This window comes from Poecilia reticulata, linkage group LG10 (genome assembly GCF_000633615.1).
Source record: "Poecilia reticulata strain Guanapo linkage group LG10, Guppy_female_1.0+MT, whole genome shotgun sequence".
Classification (NCBI taxonomy): domain Eukaryota; kingdom Metazoa; phylum Chordata; class Actinopteri; order Cyprinodontiformes; family Poeciliidae; genus Poecilia; species Poecilia reticulata.
The window spans coordinates 4,572,639-4,585,246 of NC_024340.1; the positions used below are offsets into that span (position 1 = coordinate 4,572,639).

A 12,608-nucleotide genomic window follows, 5' to 3' on the forward strand; every position below is an offset into this window, starting at 1 on the left:
CATAAGGGATCGCATAAAGTGCTTCAAACGGCTAAAACGTGTTAATGGACCCATCATTGAAACTGGATGGGTTTATTGTTGCTAAACACTTTGAAMGCCCGATGTCGGTCGTCTTGCGTTGACTTTTAAATCCACATGAAATGAATCAGTCTGAGCTGGTCGAATGCTGTTGTGAAATGCAACAAATCGAAGAACATCCATACAACTGGAGATCTGCTATATGTGAGRAATAGAGGATCTGGAATCCTGGGTTTAATTCGCATGAACTGGATTCTTCTTAGGGCACACTTTRGAGACTCTTTCTTCCGTCCCTTGGAGGTTTTTGCTTTTAGTTCCTGCCTCCTCCTTCCTCTCCATGGCTGCCTTTTTTTTYCTTTTTTTTTTTTTTTTTTACTGTTAGTAGTATGTTAGCGTTTCTTCTTTATTCTCTTCCATTGTTCTACCAAAGTCAGATGCATTAATAATTCATTCCTATTCAACTTTCAAAGCTTTTCACCATGCATTCTTCCCAGCAAAGTGCCTATCAGCTAAAAAAAAAAAGAAAAAATAAGGGAGCAGCTTTAAAACAAGGTGCTTTCTCAAGGGAAACTAWAGGAAGCACTTCCTCTCAGAAACCGCCGTATATTTTGTCCCTTTCTGAATCTGATCAAGGAGGTGCGAGGGGGGGGGCTGATTAACTTTGCCATCAATCAAACGTTTGATTCGYGTTGAATCAAAGGGTTGATTCAAAGAGATGGGAAGAAAGAATAGCTGCAGTAGATCAACTCTGATCGTTGTTTTGTCATCGGCTGTGGAAGGAGCCAGGAAGGGCTGCAAGGGGGGAGCGCCTGTGATGTGGCTGCTGTTGTCGCTCGTTTTCCCCGCTCAGGGTGCGTGCGCAGGGATCGAAGCGGAGGAAAAACGCCAGAGAAATGATTTGCAGTCTGTAATATGCACAATGCAAATTCCTTCTGTGGTAGCTTCAGCAGGCCCTGAGAAAATATCCCGAGCAGTGCTGAGCTGTGGCACTTTCTGAAAGCCGGTGAGAAACTCTCAGAGGATCCAGCTTAAATTATGGATGTGCAGTTCAGGGCTGAACTCTGTAAACAGTTATGCACTTAATGGACTCGATGACTGACAGCCCTCCTGTCTGTGTTGTTTTGTTTTTTTTGTTGTGTTTTTTTAAGGGTTGCTGAAAGGTGGAGACCATTATCAAACGGATGTGTTTTTKTTTTTTTTCTTCTCGTTTTTAATAGTAAAGGTTAGCAGCGTTTACCTTGCGGTCACAACCACGCGAACATTTTAGGAGCCTATTAGCTACAACACAAAGGTTTGTTGGCTTAAATGAGCAAAAATATCGAAGATGCAAAAGCATGGCAACATAATTTGTTTCCTGACATTTCTAGTTTCCATTGAAAGGGTTTTTTTTTTTTTTTTTTGAATAGCTGCAGTAAAAAGGCAAAAGGAAAAAAAAACCACTTTATCAGGATGTCTTCAGGTTTAATTAGCCAGAAGCTTTTGACCAGACCCCAGCTGACATTGGATTTCAGAGCACAAAGTATCGCTTTGAACCCCCCCCGTTAGCTGTGTTTAAAGTGCAAAATTTAAATTCCCCTTTTTATTTTTGACGGGGAATCATTGTGTTCGGGTCTCAGTAGTCGAACACAATAGCCTCGTGATATCAAAGGTTTTGTAATTAACGAACCTCAGCCATGGTGCATCAGTAAGCCAAGTCCTCTACGCTCGGCTGAACAGTGACGTTGTTGGCACAGTGCAGCTCGCAGTCGCTTTAAGAGTAAATTATGTTCGCAATATGCCAACGCAGGTGTGAGGCCTGCAGTGACGNCTGCTGTTGTCGCTCGTTTTCCCCGCTCAGGGTGCGTGCGCAGGGATCGAAGCGGAGGAAAAACGCCAGAGAAATGATTTGCAGTCTGTAATATGCACAATGCAAATTCCTTCTGTGGTAGCTTCAGCAGGCCCTGAGAAAATATCCCGAGCAGTGCTGAGCTGTGGCACTTTCTGAAAGCCGGTGAGAAACTCTCAGAGGATCCAGCTTAAATTATGGATGTGCAGTTCAGGGCTGAACTCTGTAAACAGTTATGCACTTAATGGACTCGATGACTGACAGCCCTCCTGTCTGTGTTGTTTTGTTTTTTTTGTTGTGTTTTTTTAAGGGTTGCTGAAAGGTGGAGACCATTATCAAACGGATGTGTTTTTKTTTTTTTTCTTCTCGTTTTTAATAGTAAAGGTTAGCAGCGTTTACCTTGCGGTCACAACCACGCGAACATTTTAGGAGCCTATTAGCTACAACACAAAGGTTTGTTGGCTTAAATGAGCAAAAATATCGAAGATGCAAAAGCATGGCAACATAATTTGTTTCCTGACATTTCTAGTTTCCATTGAAAGGGTTTTTTTTTTTTTTTTTTGAATAGCTGCAGTAAAAAGGCAAAAGGAAAAAAAAACCACTTTATCAGGATGTCTTCAGGTTTAATTAGCCAGAAGCTTTTGACCAGACCCCAGCTGACATTGGATTTCAGAGCACAAAGTATCGCTTTGAACCCCCCCCGTTAGCTGTGTTTAAAGTGCAAAATTTAAATTCCCCTTTTTATTTTTGACGGGGAATCATTGTGTTCGGGTCTCAGTAGTCGAACACAATAGCCTCGTGATATCAAAGGTTTTGTAATTAACGAACCTCAGCCATGGTGCATCAGTAAGCCAAGTCCTCTACGCTCGGCTGAACAGTGACGTTGTTGGCACAGTGCAGCTCGCAGTCGCTTTAAGAGTAAATTATGTTCGCAATATGCCAACGCAGGTGTGAGGCCTGCAGTGACGGCTAACGAAATGCTAACATAAGCGCACCTCACGTCTGAGACCTCAGCTCAATAAGCGATCGTAAGATAGAGCGTCCAAATGACTCATTTTGCTTGAGCCAGGTTTAGCTGCAGTAGCTGTCTGGGTTTTACATGTATATTCTGCATGTACATGTATTCCCCCCCCCCACACACACACACACACTCTTTGATATTGCTCTGCCTTCCTTTTGCTGTCACTGYTTTGTTTTGTTATATCCCGGCAAATACGCCCACCCCCCCTGAAAAATGATGAGAATAACAGCTAAAGCCATCAAATGAAATATACATCACCTAGCACCAAAAGCGGAAACACTGTCTGGGATACGTGCATGCATAAGATATGAGTGATGAAATATGGCATATTTAAAAGCAAATAAATAAATAAATGCGCCGGTGGTCTTGGAGGTGTTGGGTCTAAAAAGAAAACGTGTGAGGATGTAGCTTATGGTAAGAATTACACGCTGCATCGAGCTAACCTATGGTCTGCATATTTGTACTTACACATGTAGCTCCTCGTCTCTGTCTGATATGTAAATAAGTATAACTAATGYAGCCAAATAGACGGCCTGAAACTAAACTCACATAAAACCACCCAGATAACCTCAGTGCAAAAAACTGTTAATCAACTCAGATGCCATATTTATATAGGACACATATAAATATGCACCTTTTTGTAACATTTTGTAGAAATATCTTGGCCAATATCAAGTATGTAATGATTAACTAAGAAAACCAACTGTTATAGATCAAATAAAGAAAAATACAAGTGTTTTGGTTGTCATTTGGGTTTGTTTTGATCTCTTTTTTTCTTAATTCAGTTCATTTATCTGTATTTATTATTGCCATATTTCTTTGTTCCTTATGTGTTTAGTTTCCTCTTGTTTTCTGTTCCTTGTGCGTTTGAATTTATTTCTTTTAGATTACTGTCAGGCTGTTTCTCTCTTGGTTTGTTGGATCAGTTGAGTTAATTAGTTTCTACCTCAATTTCCCTGCTTCCATTCTGCCACAGCTGCTGCACATCTCCTCTGATTAGTTCATCATGTTCAACTCTTTTCTCAGTTTTTACTCTCCCTTGTTTGTTTTTTTTWAAATTTATTTTATTGTTTCTTCTGATTCCACTGCTGAGTTTTATAGCATTGTTTTACCGTTGGCTGCACAGTGGCGCAGTCGGTAGAGCTGTTGCCTTGCAGCAAGAAGGTTCTGGATTCGATTCCCGGCCCTGGTCTTTCTGCATGKAGTTTGCATGTTCTCCCTGTGCATGGGTGGGTTTTCTCCGGGTTCTCCAGTTTCCTCCCACAGTCCAAAAACATGACTGTCAGGTTAATTGGCCTCTCCAAATTGCCCGTAGGTGTGAGTGTGTGTGTGCATGGTTGTTTGTCCTGTGTGTCTCTGTGTTGCCCTGCAACAGGCTGGCGACCTGTCCAGGGTGAACCCCGCCTCTCGCCTGGAACGTTAGCTGGAGATAGGCACCAGCACCTCCCGACCCCCCTAAGGCAGTGGTCCCCAACCCCCGGTCCGTGGACCGGTACCGGTCCGAGGACCAATTGGTGCCGTGCAAGAAATAGTGAAATATTTCCGTTGGTTTAGATTGCAAGATTTAAGAATTGTCGGCCTATTCTCCAAACCTCTGTGACCACAGAGCTGATAAAAGTACAACCGGTTCGATTGGTTCGTATCTCCAGCCACACGGCAGGAGCAACACACCACACGAACCGATTCCAGTCATAAACATCCCGATTCCAGAAGAAAATCCACAAAACCCCCAACATAGTGGGAATTTAGAATAACCAAACACGGATGACAATGTAGAAGCAGTAGTGATAGTTTGTGGACTCATTTTAAGAGATAAAAGACGTAACAAAAAGAAAAGGCTGTAGATAAAAGAGACGGGAGCAGCCGCTCTATTTGCTGCACTATGATTTGGAGRTGACTGTGTTTGTTCATAGTTAACATTTTTAACTGAATAAACAAACRTATATAATGAGGACCTTTACATATAATAATAAACATTTCCACATATCTCCGATATCCACCGGACTCTCAGTTGCGCAATATGTCGATGTGTCCGCTGTTTGGGATTCCCCTCTGTTCTTACGTCACCGCGCTTTCTGATTGGCTACCTGTGACATTCAGCAGGTTGTATTCTCGTTCCCAGACAGGGTAAACCCCACAGGCTGCGATAAAAAGTCCAATACAACCCCAAATTGGGTATATTCAGGATTTAGCGGGAACACCAACACCGCCTTATCTGACGGTTCGCTCCCCTCCTACCCCCCACCGGGCAGCAGCAAAATTTTCCAAGTCTTGACCGGTCCGCGGTAATAAAAAGGTTGGGGACCACTGCACTAAGGGACAAGGGTGTACAGAAAATGGATGGATGTTTTACCGTTGTTTTATAGCACGGTATGATATTTACACAAAAAATTAAAACAAATATGTCATCTAATTTTGGTTCTCATTTAAAAACAAAAATGCAGAAGTGATATAGTGATGATTGGAATATTTATAATAATGTAAAAACATTTATTTTACTTATTTTAACTGATACAGAGACTTAAGCAATAACACAGAAGAAACACTTCTAACTTAGTGACAGTTTGCAAGTGGTTAATGCACAAAATGTTCCCGTCCCTTTAAACTTACGATAGGATAAGATACTTTATGGCCAATTAAATTTACATACAGTGGATTTTATTTCTGCGTCCAGCGAGAAAACGCCGTAAAAATAAATCTAGCTAAAGTAAATAAACAAAGTGCAGGAGCCCAAACATGCTCATATACTTAAACACAAAGAGCCATTCATGTCTGTAAAAACCAAACTAATTTAAAAAATGGTTCTGCTGTGAGCGACGATATACGGCCGGTTCCACGCTCCATACAGCCGGAGGAAACCCGACTCCTGCAGGCGCTTTCKCTGGCATTTCATTTAAAACACYGTAAGCCATCGTGACATCACGCCTAATATAAACATTCTGTTACAAATGAGGCTTCAATATGAACAAACATCATGACTGCAAACATCTTTTAAAATAGCTTGAAAAAGTAAAGAGAAAGAAAGTGTGTAGATTTGACAGTATTATTCATGTAAATGTGGAACATTTAAATATGCGTCTTGTCATCTCTACTCGGTGTGCTCCAAACGAGCTCCTAAACAAACTTCATTGTGGTTAAATAAAGACACGGACACAACACGTCAACGGTACGCGATTCGTCCCGCTCCTCCAGAATTAGGAGCTGTGCTCGTCATTACAGTTTGCTACAGGCTCACCGACCTCCGGTTCTTTTGAGCTTATCTTTGTTTGCGACGCGTCGACTTCAAGCGCTTCTTCAATTCCTTTGTACAAGTCGAAGTTTCCTTGTGACATCTCCGCCTCCTAGAATCTAATTAGTGCGCGGCATACGATRCTGATCCACAGGTTCGGAAGGTCCGTCAAGAAAAAACAATAACAGCAGAACAAAAAGTCTATTTGTTACTTATGAGGCATTTGTTAGTTCAGTATATATGAAGAAAGATTAAAGTTAAACCATTGTAGCATACCAGTGTGATAGATTTAAGCCAGAAAACCCTTTTACGAGTGGAAACTCACACTCAAACATGATATAAACTGGTTCTGAAGTTTAAGAACCCCGYGATTTAAAAAWAAAGAAAACAATTCAAAGACTTCTAATTGTTGCGTTTGACTTAAGTTMTTTTTAGCATGATGAGAACRATTTGCTGTTGGAGAAGAGGCTTGTTTAACAAACCCAGGGCGATTTCCCTGCATTTGGTTYTAAGTACAAWCCCCAAATCATATTGTCTAGAAGGACCGTTGAAATGGTCGGAAGAGAACAAGAGAGACTTGGAGTATAATTGTGATCATTCATCGTTTCAACTGAATGTACGACAGTCCAGAGAAAGTGTGCCGTGTTGCAGCTGGTTATAAAAGAAAACAATCAAGCCTTCTAAGAAAAGAGTACCGTCTCCACCGAGAGACACGGSGAACACTTGGCTGCCCTTGGACCGCATCATTGTTCCGGCTCCCCAGAATCAGTACAGGGCGCATTGATTTTAGTTTATAATGGCACTTAACAGACTGTCCAATGTCAGAAAGTTCTGCAGTTCATGGCAGCAGAATAATGACCTGAAACTTACTTGTAAAAACTCTACATTTGATCATTTTCAAGAAACCTGCTTTGAGTTTGACGCCAGCCTAAACCCACAGTCTCCATAAGGGGCTCTTCGCAGCAAAGAAGAGAACAGTTTGCCTAAGAAACTGAGTTCAATTATGTAAAAGAGATACAGACACTGCTTGAAACGGCTAAAATACTGTCAGCTTACAGTCCCCAATGTTTTTTGTATTTTTTTTTGGGGGGGGGGGGAGGTTGCAATGCGGTTGTCTGGATCCAAGACAATTAGTTTTATTTTTCAACAGAAATGCTTACTTTAAAAAAAATACCTTAAAGTTTCTAGGGTATAACACAGCCTTTTCTTTTCTTTTTTTTGTTTTGTTAAAAATTTGAATCTCTGTGGCTTCTGGTTGAAAGTAAAACGTCGAAGGTACGCGCTATAACTTTTTTCTCTATTATCTTGAATTTCAGCTGTATAGTCATGGGGAAAATAAAGTTTTAATGACTATCAGTATTGTCATGGTAACACCTAAAAAGAAAGACCTTTCTACTTCCAAAGGATGTAAAAAGGAAAAGTAGCGCCCAGGCGAAGTGATTTAAACTGCTGCTCCGTTTCACTAAAAAGTTTTACCTCAAACAAAAAAAAGGTGAAGTTTGCAGGTCTGGCACTCTCGGATGAGTTTCAAAAGTGCCAAGAAAGTAAGGGATTTTTAGTGACCCTGCAGAAACGACTGCTTCAACTGCCCAAAAATCAGTTTTTCTTTTTTTTACTTCAACTTCAAGTTTATCATCTTACATTAAGGTTGGAAACATTTAAACAGCTGCCAACCTTCTAAGGAGAGAACATCAAACAATCGGGAGTCTGTTCTTAAATATTATTCTTATTGTTCTTGGCAGTGCAGTGAGAAAAAAGGCCAAACTGCGATAGTTTGCGCTGAAGGTTTGTCAGGACAAAGAGGGAGAGCGCTGTGCTCGTTGTGGAGCTGAAATCAAAAACTCAAAAGTACGGCGAGGAGGGGGCAACTAACACAGCAATATGTTTTTTGAGGGTATCAGCTGTTGATGAAAGTATTATATGTAGACATCAATTTGTACTCTAAATCAGAGTAAACAGATTGTAAAGAAAGAGTAAGCTAATAGTTTTTAGGAAGCAGAAGACTTTCAACCTCACCTTTTACTCCCAAATTGTTAGACACGTCCTTCCAAATCACAGCTTTTTCTTTGGATTGTAATATATCTTAATCATTTGCTCCAGACACTGAGATACTGCGAGCCTCTCCTCTGTGTTAGTGTTTGTGGAGTTGTACCGTTGAACCTGCATTATTAATTTTTAACTTGGGCAAAAAGTGCAGGGCGGCATCCTGAGTTTCTCTGCTCGACCCAGAGAGACCTTGCTCTACCGCCGAGCAACACATACACAGTAATGGATTTGAAAGCTTTGCTGGTAATGGAAAATAGCCTAAAATGCTTATAAAAAAATAAAAATTGTGCAGTTGTCAGCCTTGTTGCTTTCCAGCAAGAAAGTCCTGGGTTAAAATCCCGGTCTGATTTTTCTCTCGCAGTCCGTTGTGTTAGTGTCTCATACAGATCAAGTCACATTAATTTTTGGTTTCTGGAGTCATGTTGGGTTTAGGTGGCACTCAATTGTAAGGGAAAATGACTCAAACCATGCAATTTAGAGTCGAGTCGTGTTGAGTGGTGTAGTTATCAATGGAAAAGTGCCCTAAAACATACATATTGGGATAATTGGTCTCTGAAAATTGTCCTTAGGTAAGATTTTGTTCATGCATGTTTGTTTTTCTCGTTTGCCTAAGTGTTGCCTGGTGGCCTTTCGATGGTGCACCCTTCTCCTCCCCCCTTTATCCCCCCCAAAATTCTGAAAAGGAATAATCATGGACATAGAGGGAGGGATGGATATTTTATATGAACGCATAAAGTCACACTTGCTGGTTCTGTATGATTCAGGTGGGAACATGGCAGCAAGGTGCTAGCAATACAAGCACTTGACTGAACATTATCAATGTTACAACTTCTATAAATCCAGGTTTTTAGAAGGTTGTTGCTCTGAAGCATAAAGGTGGGTTAAAACAATGCCCTTAAAAGCCAGGAGCTTTATCTCAGACTCGTCAGCCATCACAATGTTAAATCTTGAACAGTACAATGAAAAAACACTGAACATGTGCTGTTTGCTCTGAAGGCTGTAAGGTTCTCTCCAAAAACAAAATGGCTGTATGACTGAATGAAGCACAAGACTTTCTGCAAATTGTCCTTGGAACATAAAGTAGAGATGTAGAGAAAACCAAACATAGCACGCTAGCASCAACACCCACAGTGGCAGAGATGTAATGCTTTGTGCTTGTTTCACAGCCAGAGGACTTTGACACGTTGCTGTCATTGAGTTTACCAATGAATTCCTGTGGATACCAAAGTTTTCTTAAAGCCAAAGTTAGACTGTCTGGTGTAAAGCGGGGGTGKGCAACTCCAGTCCTYGAGGGCYAGTGTTCTGCAGCTTTCACCTGAGTCTCTGCATCAATACACCTGAGTCAAATAATGAGGTCATTAGTAGGACTCTGGAGATCTTGACTGCATTGAGGAGGTAATTCAGCTGTTTGGTTGAAGTGTGTTATATTAGGGAGGCATCTCAGAGTTGCAGGACTCCGGCCCTTGAAGACTGGTGTTGCTCACCCCTGGTCTAAAGGCTAAAGCTTAGACTCTAGAGAAACTCCTACTAGCTTATCTAGAGAAACTACTCATTACCTCATTACCTTAGATCAACATTATCAGAACAATGGAGTGCTGTTTTGGCCCAGGGGCAAAGCACGACCCATGTATTGAGGCCTTAGTCCTCGTGGCGGTGGTTGCAGGTTCGATTCTCGGCCTGGCGACATTTGCTGCAGGTCTTCCCCCTTCTCTCCTTACCCACTTTCCTGTCAGGCTACTTTCAAATAAAGGCCACTAGGGCCAACAAAACCTTTTTTAAAAAAGAACATTATCAGAACAAGAATCCAGAGAACGTCTCCTTAAACATGGATTTTTACTTTTTTGTTTTCTGTTTTCTTCTTTTGCTCTTTCCTTTGGTTTGCTGTTTTGTTGTATTTCCTTCTAATTCATGTAAAGCACTTTGAATTGCCTTGTTGCTGAAAGTGTGCTATATAAATAAAATTACCTTACCTTACTCATTACCTTACATTTCCCCAAACTTATTCAATCACTGGACAGTGACCAAAACAGCAGCCAACTGAAGAAAAGATCAAGAATCAGGGCAAAGTACAAAGTCCACAGTTTGGGCTGCTGAAAACGTAGAGGCAGAACTGTAAAAGAGTTGCCAGAACAAATGTCTGCAAATCTCAACGCTGCATTGTAAAGAAGTCTCTCATATAGGAAACAACATTAAACAAAGTGCTTTGTGGTATCGTAACTAAAAGTGGTTCTATAAGCTCCTAAATCATGGTGGGTGTACTCTGTTTTTCCCATGACTATATGGATAGTTAYAGAAACTCTTTTTTTCACATCACCATAAATCAGACGTATGTAGATTACTGAATTTTTTATTAGAAAATAATGATCTTTACTCACAGCACAATCCTAGAAGCACTGCTCACAGTTGGGCTGTTGAGACTGTGGCCATCTGCACTATGTAAATGAGAGGACATTAATCTTACTTCAGCGCAGGCAGAGTCTTATATTAATGCTATTTACTGAGATAACCTGATTACATCCAAGTAACTTTTCTTCAACTCGTATTCTTGTGTAATCATAACAGAGACTCTGTTGTACAAATCCGAGCCGGTTCCCGTCCTAAATACTCATTTTGTGTTTCTGCAAAAGAGAAAAGAACATCAAGTTTCCACTTTCACCTCACTCTCATCTTACTTTGTCTCCTTTCTCAAGTACCAGCCCCGCACACAAGTATTATCTGGCCATGGACCCAGTCGGTGAGGTCCTATACGTGTCTGACACCAGCAGCCGCAGGGTGTACAGAGTGAGGAACCTGGGGCAGCCCAAGGATCCGGCACGCAACCTTGAAGTTGTGGCGGGGACGGGAGAGCAATGCCTGCCGTTCGACCAGAGCCACTGCGGGGAGGGCAGGAAGGCCACTGAAGCGGCGCTCAACAACCCTCGAGGTAAGGATGATACGCTCAGCGCGGCCTGAGCAATCGCTCCCTCWGTCCGCTCCCAGTTTCTCCACACCGGTGCCAAGAGTCTCAGTTTCTRTTTAACGTCCKTTCAGGACTCTCTCGTAGAYTTGTGATCAAAGATTAGCGTTTGGTAACATCGGTGTACSCCTAGCAGAAGGGCGAAGCGTTTGCTAATTCAGCGGATGTCCTGTGACAACTCCTTTTGAGCAGTCTGCGARTACTTTACTCCCTCCTTGTCTCTCCTTTTTGTGCTAAGTGYAACATCAATACAGAACAGTTATAATGTGCTGGAATGGTCTCATAAAAATGAATGTTTATAACCTTTTCTGAGTTGCTTTGAGGCTCAGATATTGAAAAGTCGTGATCAAGGTGCGCTCCGGGCAGTTATCTGATCCGGATCGTTTCCGTAGCCTCGGTACGGCTGCGCACATAGTTTTTATTCCCTCATACATCAGTCCAAGTTGATCGCACAGACTCAAGACAATATGTGTGACAGTGTTTAGATACGAGTTTTATGAATCCCTGTTGAATCATGACGTTCTGTGGGTTATTGTGGCTTTTATATTGGCGAGGAAGTGCTTGGTGCTTACATTTGTTTGAGCTGAACACCCTTTGTTTTCAAYACTGTGCTTCAGTGTCACCTCTGTGTGATTTGTGTGAATGTTTATATCGAATCCAAGCTGCTGCCTGAGTGCATGATTAGCCATATCAATCCRAGGAATCTGAAGATGTAAAATGGGTCGCATGGAAACCATCCCTGCTCTGTCTCATTTGAAACTCTTTCTTCTTCTTCTTCTTGCCTTCAAAATKTTAAAAAGCAACAAAGCCATTTGCTGGAAAYAGTGTGTGTGCGTGCTGTCTATACGCCTATAAGTAAACACTATGCAGATTTTTCTTTACAATTAGATTCCTCACAAATTGGTGCACGCATTTGTAATAAGGGCTTGTTTGAAATGCACCCTCCTTTTTTCACATAAGCCTGTGTCCTCCGAGTTATTGGCTGCAATATTCTYACATCGCCATTTTTAAAGACGACAAAACCCAACATTAAATTTCACACAAAGTCCACAAATAACCCTCCTTACTCTGAAACACGGTRGTGGTAGCATCATGTAGCAAAGATGCTTTTCTAAAGTTGGGCAGGAGAGCTTATTAGARCTGATGGTAACTGTTACGGTCCTGGGTCTTAAGGGCTGGGCTGCAGGTGTTGTTTTGTCTGTCCTTGTGCTCCTCACYTTTACAGGTGATGCTGATCAGGTTGATTGGGAGTGCAGAGTACTTAAACCTGGCTGTCTCCATCTTCTGGGTCGCCTTCAGCATCCACTCTGCCACTTGACGCTTGTGGTGTTTTGTTGCCAGGCCTCAKCTCCCCTCCTTTTTGCACATTTGCGTTTGTCTTTGTTTTTGCACTTCAACACTTCCATATGCACTCATACAACACATCCAAGCATTTGCATTACACCACTGATACTGATATCCACAATCCATTGTTGTTTTTGTTAATAAATATTCATTTTTCTACACTTTAACC

At 41.6% G+C, this 12,608-nt stretch overlaps 1 protein-coding gene across 1 annotated transcript in view; it reads left to right on the top strand.

Annotated features, from left to right (window-relative positions):
• The window catches only part of tenm1 (teneurin transmembrane protein 1), a 320,904-nt gene that overhangs the window by 209,882 nt on the left and 98,414 nt on the right, over positions 1 to 12,608 (top strand). The window contains exon 21 of the mRNA XM_017307003.1: positions 10,830 to 11,062. Within this exon, the coding sequence (XP_017162492.1) occupies positions 10,830 to 11,062 (233 nt within the window). The remainder of the gene's footprint in view (positions 1 to 10,829; positions 11,063 to 12,608) is intronic.